This window comes from Pseudophryne corroboree, chromosome 2 (assembly GCF_028390025.1).
Source record: "Pseudophryne corroboree isolate aPseCor3 chromosome 2, aPseCor3.hap2, whole genome shotgun sequence".
NCBI lineage: Eukaryota > Metazoa > Chordata > Amphibia > Anura > Myobatrachidae > Pseudophryne > Pseudophryne corroboree.
In genome coordinates this window covers 1,053,788,940-1,053,801,156 of record NC_086445.1, presented here as the reverse complement: position 1 = coordinate 1,053,801,156, position 12,217 = coordinate 1,053,788,940, and the positions used below count along the sequence as shown (strand labels likewise).

General features: G+C 54.6%; 1 protein-coding gene across 2 annotated transcripts in view; it reads left to right on the top strand.

The window, feature by feature from the left end:
- The first annotated feature begins 228 nt into the window (after positions 1–228).
- Positions 229–12,217, top strand: part of TRAPPC10 (trafficking protein particle complex subunit 10) — a 68,246-nt gene continuing 56,257 nt past the window's right edge. For both annotated transcript variants that reach the window (XM_063956903.1, XM_063956904.1), the window contains exons 1-3: positions 229–314; positions 3,676–3,816; positions 5,623–5,735. In XM_063956903.1, the coding sequence (XP_063812973.1) occupies positions 247–314; positions 3,676–3,816; positions 5,623–5,735 (322 nt within the window). In that variant the 5' untranslated portion in view covers positions 229–246. The remainder of the gene's footprint in view (positions 315–3,675; positions 3,817–5,622; positions 5,736–12,217) is intronic.

Genomic DNA, 12,217 nt, shown 5'->3' with positions numbered 1-12,217 from the left:
GCACTGTAAGTGGCTGTCTCTGTGGCTGTAGTGGACACAGAGTAACCCACCTCTGTCTTTGCTGTATCTCTTTGCGTTTTCCCGCTGCCCTGCTTCTTTGTGGTGACACATAACCCACTATCTGTGCTCCCCGATAGCCTCAGAGAGAGGATGTAACAGTATTTTGGGGGACAACCCCCTTTTCCCTTTCATCTTGCATTAATTCCCTATTTCCTTTTGCAGGAACTGGCCCATGCCACCATAGAAATGTACAACAACATTGGGAGAACTCGGTCGGCCAAACTGGTGGGGAAGGACCTTGCCGACTTCTATATGTAAATAGCTAACTACTGTATACTCTGTCCCCTGCCTGCGTCCTCCACCCCATCTTCTGTCCTCTGCCTGTGTCCTGCACCCCATCTTCTATCCCCTGCCTGTGTCCTGCACCCCATCTTCTATCCCCTGCCTGTGTCCTGCACCCCATCTTCTATCCCCTGCCTGCGTCCTCCACCCCATCTTCTATCCCCTGCCTGTGTCCTGCACCCCATCTTCTATCCCCTGCCTGCGTCCTCCACCCCATCTTCTGTCCCCTGCCTGCGTCCTGCACCCCATCTTCTGTCCCCTGCCTGCGTCCTGCACCCCATCTTCTGTCCCCTGCCTGTGTCCTGCACCCCATCTTCTATCCCCTGCCTGCGTCCTCCACCCCATCTTCTATCCCCTGCCTGCGTCCTCCACCCCATCTTCTATCCCCTGCCTGCGTCCTGCACCCCATCTTCTATCCCCTGCCTGCGTCCTCCACCCCATCTTCTATCCCCTGCCTGCGTCCTCCACCCCATCTTCTATCCCCTGCCTGCGTCCTCCACCCCATCTTCTATCCCCTGCCTGTGTCCTGCACCCCATCTTCTATCCCCTGCCTGCGTCCTCCACCCCATCTTCTATCCCCTGCCTGCGTCCTCCACCCCATCTTCTATCCCCTGCCTGTGTCCTGCACCCCATCTTCTATCCCCTGCCTGCGCCCTCCACCCCATCTTCTATCCCCTGCCTGCGTCCTCCACCCCATCTTCTGTCCCCTGCCTGCGTCCTGCACCCCATCTTCTATCCCCTGCCTGCGTCCTCCACCCCATCTTCTATCCCCTGCCTGTGTCCTGCACCCCATCTTCTGTCCCCTGCCTGCGTCCTCCACCCCATCTTCTATCCCCTGCCTGCGTCCTCCACCCCATCTTCTATCCCCTGCCTGTGTCCTGCACCCCATCTTCTATCCCCTGCCTGCGTCCTCCACCCCATCTTCTGTCCCCTGCCTGCGTCCTGCACCCCATCTTCTGTCCCCTGCCTGCGTCCTGCACCCCATCTTCTGTCCCCTGCCTGCGTCCTGCACCCCCTCTTCTGTCCCCTGCCTGTGTCCTGCACCCCATCTTCTATCCCCTGCCTGCGTCCTGCACCCCATCTTCTATCCCCTGCCTGTGTCCTGCACCCCATCTTCTATCCCCTACCTGTGTCCTGCACCCCATCTTCTATCCCCCTGCCTGTGTCCTGCACCCCATCTTCTATCCCCTGCCTGTGTCCTGCACCCCATCTTCTGTCCCCTGCCTGTGTCCTGCACCCCATCTTCTGTCCCCTGCCTGTGTCCTGCACCCCATCTTCTGTCCCCTGCCTGCGTCCTGCACCCCATCTTCTGTCCCCTGCCTGCGTCCTGCACCCCATCTTCTGTCCCCTGCCTGTGTCCTGCACCCCATCTTCTGTCCCCTGCCTGTGTCCTGCACCCCATCTTCTGTCCCCTGCCTGTGTCCTGCACCCCCTCTTCTGTCCCCTGCCTGTGTCCTGCACCCCCTCTTCTGTCCCCTGCCTGTGTCCTGCACCCCCTCTTCTGTCCCCTGCCTGTGTCCTGCACCCCCTCTTCTGTCCCCTGCCTGTGTCCTGCACCCCCTCTTCTGTCCTGCACCCCCTCTTCTGTCCCCTGCCTGTGTCCTGCACCCCCTCTTCTGTCCCCTGCCTGCGTCCTGCGCCCCCTCTTCTGTCCCCTGCCTGCGTCCTGCGCCCCCTCTTCTGTCCCCTGCCTGCGTCCTGCGCCCCCTCTTCTGTCCCCTGCCTGCGTCCTGCGCCCCCTCTTCTGTCCCCTGCCTGCGTCCTGCGCCCCCTCTTCTGTCCCCTGCCTGCGTCCTGCGCCCCCTCTTCTGTCCCCTGCCTGCGTCCTGCGCCCCCTCTTCTGTCCCCTGCCTGCGTCCTGCGCCCCCTCTTCTGTCCCCTGCCTGCGTCCTGCGCCCCCTCTTCTGTCCCCTGCCTGCGTCCTGCGCCCCCTCTTCTGTCCCCTGCCTGCGTCCTGCGCCCCCTCTTCTGTCCCCTGCCTGCGTCCTGCGCCCCCTCTTCTGTCCCCTGCCTGCGTCCTGCGCCCCCTCTTCTGTCCCCTGCCTGCGTCCTGCGCCCCCTCTTCTGTCCCCTGCCTGCGTCCTGCGCCCCCTCTTCTGTCCCCTGCCTGCGTCCTGCGCCCCCTCTTCTGTCCCCTGCCTGCGTCCTGCGCCCCCTCTTCTGTCCCCTGCCTGCGTCCTGCGCCCCCTCTTCTGTCCCCTGCCTGCGTCCTGCGCCCCCTCTTCTGTCCCCTGCCTGCGTCCTGCGCCCCCTCTTCTGTCCCCTGCCTGCGTCCTGCGCCCCCTCTTCTGTCCCCTGCCTGCGTCCTGCGCCCCCTCTTCTGTCCCCTGCCTGCGTCCTGCGCCCCCTCTTCTGTCCCCTGCCTGCGTCCTGCGCCCCCTCTTCTGTCCCCTGCCTGCGCCCCCTCTTCTGTCCCCTGCCTGCGTCCTGCGCCCCATCTTCTGTCCCCCTGCCTGCGTCCTGCGCCCCATCTTCTGTCCCCTGCCTGCGTCCTGCGCCCCATCTTCTGTCCCCTGCCTGCGTCCTGCGCCCCCTCTTCTGTCCCCTGCCTGCGTCCTGCGCCCCATCTTCTGTCCCCTGCCTGCGTCCTGCGCCCCCTCTTCTGTCCCCTGCCTGCGTCCTGCGCCCCCTCTTCTGTCCCCTGCCTGCGTCCTGCGCCCCCTCTTCTGTCCCCTGCCTGCGTCCTGCGCCCCCTCTTCTGTCCCCTGCCTGCGTCCTGCGCCCCCTCTTCTGTCCCCTGCCTGCGTCCTGCGCCCCCTCTTCTGTCCCCTGCCTGCGTCCTGCGCCCCCTCTTCTGTCCCCTGCCTGCGTCCTGCGCCCCCTCTTCTGTCCCCTGCCTGCGTCCTGCGCCCCCTCTTCTGATCCCTGCCTGCGTCCTGCGCCCCGTCTTCTGATCCCTGCCTGCGTCCTGCGCCCCGTCTTCTGTCCCCTGCCTGCGTCCTGCGCCCCGTCTTCTGTCCCCTGCCTGCGTCCTGCGCCCCGTCTTCTGTCCCCTGCCTCTCTACTCCTGCACCTCGTCTTCTGTCCCCTGCCTGTCTACTCCTGCACCCCGTCTTCTGTCCCCTGCCTGCGTCCTGCACCCCATCTTCAGCCCCCTGCCTGTGTTCCGCATTTCCCATTATCTACATGTATATTGCTTCATTTAACTATTCAAGCAAACCTCCAATGTTTCCCAGCTGTAGCCTGTCTGGAAATGACTGGGGCTCTGTGATGTTCGGGGCAGTAATGTGCCTCCTGGTGTTTGGTTATGGGCCGGGCATGGGTTATGTTTGGATTTGGAGCTGGATAATAATGTGGCTCGTGTGTATAATCCCTGTTCCGTCTCTCCTGCAGGAGGAAGTCCTTACCACAGAAAGCTGAGCCCTATTTGCAAGGGGCACTTCGCATGTACCAGTCAGAGGGTTGGGCGCTGCCCCTCACTCACACCAGGAAACAGCTGGTGGAATGTCAGAAGCTTCTGGGGCAGACCGAGCCGTATCCTGCCTGCTGAGCTTGTGTGCGATGTCTAGTACACGTCTGTAACCGTGCCACGTCAGTGATGTCTAGTACATGTCTGTAACCGTGCCACGTCAGTGATGTGTAGTACATGTCTGTAACCGTGCCACGTCAGCGATGTCTAGTACATGTCTGTAACCGTGCCACGTCAGCGATGTCTAGTACATGTCTGTAACCGTGCCACGTCAGCGATGTCTAGTACATGTCTGTAACCGTGCCACGTCAGTGATGTGTAGTACATGTCTGTAACCGTGCCACGTCAGCGATGTCTAGTACATGTCTGTAACCATGCCACGTCAGTGTTGTCTAGTACGTCTGTAACCGTGCCACGTCAGCGATGTCTAGTACATGTCTGTAACCATGCCACGTCAGTGTTGTCTAGTACGTCTGTAACAGTGCCACGTCAGCGATGTCTAGTACATGTCTGTAACCATGCCACGTCAGCGATGTCTAGTACATGTCTGTAATCGTACCACGTCAGCGATGTCTAGTACATGTCTGTAACCATGCCACGTCAGCGATGTCTAGTACATGTCTGTAACCATGCCACGTCAGTGTTGTCTAGTACATGTCTGTAACCATGCCACGTCAGTGTTGTCTAGTACGTCTGTAACCATGCCACGTCAGCGATGTCTAGTACATGTCTGTAACCATGCCACGTCAGTGTTCTCTAGTACGTCTGTAACCATGCCACGTCAGCGATGTCTAGTACATGTCTGTAACCATGCCACGTCAGCGATGTCTAGTACATGTCTGTAATCGTACCACGTCAGCGATGTCTAGTACATGTCTGTAACCGTGCCACGTCAGCGATGTCTAGTACATGTCTGTAACCGTACCACGTCAGCGATGTCTAGTACATGTCTGTAACCGTGCCACGTCAGCGATGTCTAGTACATGTCTGTAACCGTGCCACGTCAGCGATGTCTAGTACATGTCTGTAACCGTGTCACGTCAGCGATGTCTAGTACATGTCTGTAACCGTGCCACGTCAGCGATGTCTAGTACATGTCTGTAATCGTACCACGTCAGCGATGTCTAGTACATGTCTGTAACCGTGCCACGTCAGCGATGTCTAGTACATGTCTGTAACCGTGCCACGTCAGCGATGTCTAGTACATGTCTGTAACCGTGCCACGTCAGCGATGTCTAGTACACGTCTGTAACCGTGCCACGTCAGTGATGTCTAGTGCATGTCTGTAACCGTGCCACGTCAGCGATGTCTAGTACACGTCTGTAACCGTGCCACGTCAGCGATGTCTAGTACACGTCTGTAACCGTGCCACGTCAGCGATGTCTAGTACACGTCTGTAACCGTGCCACGTCAGCGATGTCTAGTACATGTCTGTAACCGTGCCACGTCAGCGATGTCTAGTACATGTCTGTAACCGTGCCACGTCAGCGATGTCTAGTACATGTCTGTAACCGTGCCACGTCAGCGATGTCTAGTACACGTCTGTAACCGTGCCACGTCAGCGATGTCTAGTACACGTCTGTAACCGTGCCACGTCAGCGATGTCTAGTACACGTCTGTAACCGTGCCACGTCAGCGATGTCTAGTACATGTCTGTAACCGTGCCACGTCAGCGATGTCTAGTACATGTCTGTAACCGTACCACGTCAGCGATGTCTAGTACATGTCTGTAACCGTGCCACGTCAGTGGTTGATTATATTCTGGGATTTCCCACAGAGTCTTCACAGTAGTTTCTGTCAGGATGCGACGTGCGCATTTCTGTAGACCTGCTTCTTTCTCTCGCCATATGTTCTCCTTAACGTCCCCACAGATACCTTCAGACGTGCAGTCGGCTGGCTGCTGATGGGAATCTGTCTCAGGATGAGCGTGTGAAATACTGTCATGAGATCCTCTCTTTCTCTGCACAAGATATCAGCACTGGAGGTGCGACAACATCTGTTCTGCTGTGCTCCGCTGGACTTCCTGTGGAGTACCAGCATGGGAAAATGCCAAGATCCTGGTGATAGGAACACTGGGGGAGGGGGTGGGCGGTAGGGACTTGTTCCCGGTGACAGGATGGAGGATAGGGACATGGTCCTGCAGATAGAATGGAGGATAAGAACATGTTCCCGGTGACATGATTAAGGATAGGAACATGGTCCTGGTGATAGGATGGAGGATTGGGACATGGTCCTGGTGATAGGATGGAAGATAGGGGCAGGGTCTTGGTGATGGGATGGAGGATTCGGACATGATCCTGGTGATAGGATGGAGGATAGGGACATGGTCCTGGTGATAGGATTGAGGATAGGGACATGGTCCTGGTGATAGGATGGAGGATAGGGACATGGTCCTGGTGATAGGATGGAGGATAGGGACATGGTCCTGGTGATAGGATGGAGGATTCGGACATGATCCTGGTGATAGGATGGAGGATAGGGACATGGTCCTGGTGATAGGATTGAGGATAGGGACATGGTCCTGGTGATAGGATGGAGGATTGGGACATGGTCCTGGTGATAGGATGGAAGATAGGGACAAGGTCCTGGTAATAGGATGGAAGATAGGGGCAGGGTCCTGCTGATAGGATAGAGGATTGGGACATGGTCCTGGTGATAGGATGGAGGATAGGGACAAGGTCCTGGTGATAGGATGGAAGATAGGGGCAGGGTCCTGCTGATAGGATAGAGGATTGTGACATGATCCTGGTGATAGGATGGAGGACAGGGACATGGTTCCGGTGATAGCATGGAGGATAGGGACATGGTCCTGGTGATAGGATGGAGGATTGGGACATGGTCCTGGTGATAGGATGGAGGATAGGGACATGGTCCTGGTGATAGGATTGAGGATAGGGACATGGTCCTGGTGATAGGATGGAGGATTGGGACATGGTCCTGGTGATAGGATGGAAGATAGGGACAAGGTCCTGGTGATAGGATGGAAGATAGGGGCAGGGTCCTGCTGATAGGATAGAGGATTGGGACATGGTCCTGGTGATAGGATGGAGGATAGGGACAAGGTCCTGGTGATAGGATGGAGGATAGGGACATGGTCCTGGTGATAGGATGGAGGATAGGGACAAGGTCCTGGTGATAGGATGGAGGATAGGGACATGGTCTTGGTGATAGGATGGAGGATTGGGATATGATACTGGTGATAAGATGGAAGATTGGGACATGGTCCTGGTGATAGGATGGTGGATAGGGACATGGTCCTGGTGATAGAATAGGAGATAGGGACATGGTCCTGGTGATAGGATAGATGATACGAACATGGTCCTAGCGATAAGATGGAGGATAGGGGCGTGGTCCTGGTGATAGGATGGAGGATAGGGACATGGTCCTGGTGATAGGATGGAGGATAGGGACAAGGTCCTGGTGATAGGATGGAGGATAGGGACATGGTCCTGGTGATAGGATGGAGGATAGGGACATGGTCCTGGTGATAGAATAGGAGATAGGGACATGGTCCTGGTGATAGGATAGATGATATGAACATGGTCCTAGCGATAAGATGGAGGATAGGGGCGTGGTCCTAGTGATAAAATGCTGGATATTGACTGTACTGGTGATAAGATGGTGACATTGTCCTGGTGATAGGATGGAAGATAGGGGCAGGGTCCTGGTGATAGGATGGAGAATAGTGACATGGCTCTGGTGATAGAATAGAAGATAGTAACATGGTCCTGGTGATAGGATGGAGGATAGTGACATGATCGTGGTAATAGAATGCTGGATAGAGACTGTACTGGTAATAAGATGGTGACATTGTCCTAGTGATAAGATGGATGATAGTGACATGGTTCTGGTGATAGGATGGATGAGAGGGACATGACCCTGGAGATAGGATTGAGGATAGTGACTTAGGAGGAGATGTACTAAATAGTGAAAAGAGTGGAGAAGTTGCCCATGGCAACAAATCAGCTGCTCTGTATATTTTTAATAGTATGCAAATTATAAATATTACATCAATGCATATTGGTTGCCATGGGCATCTTCTCCACTGGCTCACTTCTCCACACTTTTCACTGCTTAGTACATCTCCCCCCTGGTCCTGGTGATAGGAACGATGATCGTGACATAGTCCTGGTGATAGGATGGAGGATAATGACATGACCATAGAGATAAGATGGGAGAAATTGACATGGTCCTGGTGATAGGATGGAGGATTGGGACATGGTCCTGGTGATAGGATGAAGGATAGGGACATGGTCCTGGTGATAGGATGGAGGATTGGGACATAGTCCTGGTGATAGGAGATTGGGACATGGTCCTGGTGATAGGATGGAGTATTGGGACATGGTCCTGGTGATAGGATGGAGGATAGGGACAAGGTCCTGGTGATAGGATGGAGGATAGGGACATGGTCCTGGTGATAGGATGGAGGATAGGGACAAGGTCCTGGTGATAGGATGGAGGATAGGGACATGGTCCTGGTGATAGGATGGAGGATAGGGATATAATACTGGTGATAGGATGGAGGATAGGGATATGGTCCTGGTGATAGGATGGAGGATAGGGACATGGTCCTGGTGATAGGATGGAGGATAGGGACAAGGTCCTGGTGATAGGATGGAGGATAGGGACATGGTCCTGGTGATAGGATGGAGAATAGGGATATAATACTGGTGATAGGATGGAGGATAGGGATATGGTCCTGGTGATAGGATGGAGGATAGGGACATGGTCCTGGTGATAGGATGGAGGATAGGGACAAGGTCCTGGTGATAGGATGGAGGATAGGGACATGGTCCTGGTGATAGGATGGAGGATAGGGACATGGTCCTGGTGATAGGATGGAGGATAGGGACATGGTTCTCTTGATAGGATGGAGTATTGGGACATGGTCCTGGTGATAGGATGGAGGATAGGGACATGGTCCTGGTGATAGGATGGAGGATAGGGACATGGTCCTGGTGATAGGATGGAGGATAGGGACAAGGTGCTGGTGATAGGATGGAGGATAGGGACATGGTCCTGGTGATAGGATGGAGGATAGGGATATAATACTGGTGATAGGATGGAGGATAGGGATATGGTCCTGGTGATAGAATGGAGGATAGGGACATGGTCCTGGTGATAGGAGATTGGGACATGGTCCTGGTGATAGGATGGAGGATTGGGACATGGTCCTGGTGATAGGATGGAGGATAGGGACATGGTCCTGGTGATAGGATGGAGGATAGGGACATGGTCCTGGTGATAGGATGGAGGATAGGGACAAGGTCCTGGTGATAGGATGGAGGATAGGGACATGGTCCTGGTGATAGGATGGAGGATAGGGATATAATACTGGTGATAGGATGGAGGATAGGGATATGGTCCTGGTGATAATATGGAGGATTGGGACATGGTCCTGGTGATAGGATGGAGTATAGGGACATGGTCCTGGTGATAGGATGGAGGATAGGGATATAATACTGGTGATAGGATGGAGGATAGGCACATGATTGACAGGAAGAGGGTGTTTGTGGGTGGCAACTAAACATTTTCAGGGAGTGGTTGGAAAAACGCAGGCGTGTCGATGCGTTTGCAGGGAGGGTTTCTGACGTCAATTTACGGTCCCGGGCAGGCTGAAGTGATCGCAGCAGCTGAGTAAGTCCTGGGCTGCACAGAGACTGCACAAGATCTGTTTGTCCAGCTCTGCTACACATGCGTTCGCACACTTGCACAGCTAAAATACACTCCCGTTATAGGTGGCGACTATCTGTTCGCAGCAGTGCAAAAATCGCCTGCTAGTGATCAAGTCTGAATTATGCCCATGGTTCCGGTGATAGGATTGATGATATGGACACGGTCCTGGTGATAGGATGGAGGATTGAGTTATGGTCCTGGTGATAGGATGGTGGAAAGGGAGATGGTCTTGGTGGTAGAATGGAGGATTGGGACATGGTTCTGCTGATAGGATGGAGGATAGGGACATGGTCCCGGGGATAGGATGGAGGATTGGGACATGGTCCTGGTGATAGGATGGAGGATTGGGACATGATCCTGGTGATAGGATGGAGGACAGGGACATGGTTCCAGTGATAGCATGGAGTATTGGGACATGGTCCTGGTGATAGGATGGAGGATAGGAACACGGTCCTGGTGATAGGATGGAGGATAGGAACACGGTCCTGGTAATGGGATGGAGGATAGGGACATGGTCCCGGGGATAGGATGGAGGATTGGGACATGATCCTGGTGATAGGATGGAGGATAGGGACATGGTCCTGGTGATAGGATGGAGTATTGGGACATGGTCCTGGTGATAGGATGGAGGATTGGGACATGATCCTGGTGATAGGATGGAGGATTGGGACATGATCCTGGTGATAGGATGGAGGATTGGGACATGATACTGGTGATAGGATGGAGGACAGGGACATGGTTCCGGTGATAGCATGGAGGATAGGGACATGGTCCTGGTGATAGGATGGAGGATTGGGACATGGTCCTGGTGATAGGATGGAGGATAGGGACATGGTCCTGGTGATAGGATGGAGGATAGGGACATGGTCCTGGTGATAGGATGGAGGATAGGGACAAGGTGCTGGTGATAGGATGGAGGATAGGGACATGGTCCTGGTGATAGGATGGAGGATAGGGATATGGTCCTGGTGATAGGATGGAGGATAGGGATATAATACTGGTGATAGGATGGAGGATAGGGATATGGTCCTGGTGATAGAATGGAGGATAGGGACATGGTCCTGGTGATAGGAGATTGGGACATGGTCCTGGTGATAGGATGGAGGATTGGGACATGGTCCTGGTGATAGGATGGAGGATAGGGACATGGTCCTGGTGATAGGATGGAGGTTAGGGACATGGTCCTGGTGATAGGATGGAGGATAGGGACAAAGTCCTGGTGATAGGATGGAGGATAGGGACATGGTCCTGGTGATAGGATGGAGGATAGGGATATAATACTGGTGATAGGATGGAGGATAGGGATATGGTCCTGGTGATAGTATGGAGGATTGGGACATGGTCCTGGTGATAGGATGGAGTATAGGGACATGGTCCTGGTGATAGGATGGAGGATAGGGATATAATACTGGTGATAGGATGGAGGATAGGCACATGATTGACAGGAAGAGGGTGTTTGTGGGTGGCAACTAAACATTTTCAGGGAGTGGTTGGAAAAACGCAGGCGTGTCGATGCGTTTGCAGGGAGGGTTCCTGACGTCAATTTACGGTCCCGGGCAGGCTGAAGTGGTCGCAGCAGCTGAGTAAGTCCTGGGCTGCACAGAGACTGCACAAGATCTGTTTGTCCAGCTCTGCTACACATGCGTTCGCACACTTGCACAGCTAAAATACACTCCCGTTATAGGTGGCGACTATCTGTTCGCAGCAGTGCAAAAATCGCCTGCTAGTGATCAAGTCTGAATTATGCCCATGGTTCCGGTGATAGGATTGATGATATGGACACGGTCCTGGTGATAGGATGGAGGATTGAGTTATGGTCCTGGTGATAAGGTGGTGGAAAGGGAGATGGTCTTGGTGGTAGAATGGAGGATTGGGACATGGTTCTGCTGATAGGATGGAGGATAGGGACATGGTCCTGGTGATAGGATGGAGGTTAGGGACATGGTCCTGGTGATAGGATGGAGGATTGGGACATGATCCTGGTGATAGGATGGAGGATTGGGACATGATCCTGGTGATAGGATGGAGGACAGGGACATGGTTCCGGTGATAGCATGGAGGATAGGGACATGGTCCCGGTGATGGGATGGAGGATAGGGACATGGTCCCGGGGATAGGATGGAGGATTGGGACATGATCCTGGTGATAGGATGGAGGATAGGAACACGGTCCTGGTGATAGGATGGAGGATAGGGACATGGTCCCGGTGATGGGATGGAGGATTGGGACATGATCCTGGTGATAGGATGGAGGACAGGGACATGGTCCCGGGGATAGGATGGAGGATTGGGACATGGTCCTGGTGATAGGATGGAGGATTGGGACGTGGTCCTGGTGATAGGATGGAGGACAGGGACATGGTTCCGGTGACAGCATGGAGGATAGGGACATGGTCCCGGTGATGGGATGGAGGATAGGGACATGGTCCCGGTGATGGGATGGAGGATAGGGACATGGTCCCGGGGATAGGATGGAGGATTGGGACATGGTCCTGGTGATAGGATGGAGGATTGGGACATGGTCCTGGTGATAGGATGGAGGATTGGGACATGGTCCTGGTGATAGGATGGAGGATTGGGACATGATCCTGGTGATAGGATGGAGGATTGGGACATGATCCTGGTGATAGGATGGAGGATAGGGACATGGTCCTGGTGATAGGATGGAGGATTGGGACATGGTCCTGGTGATAGGATGGAGGATAGGGACATGGTCCTGGTGATAGGATGGAGGATAGGGACATGGTCCCGGTGATGGGATGGAGTATTGGGACATGGTCCTGGTGATATT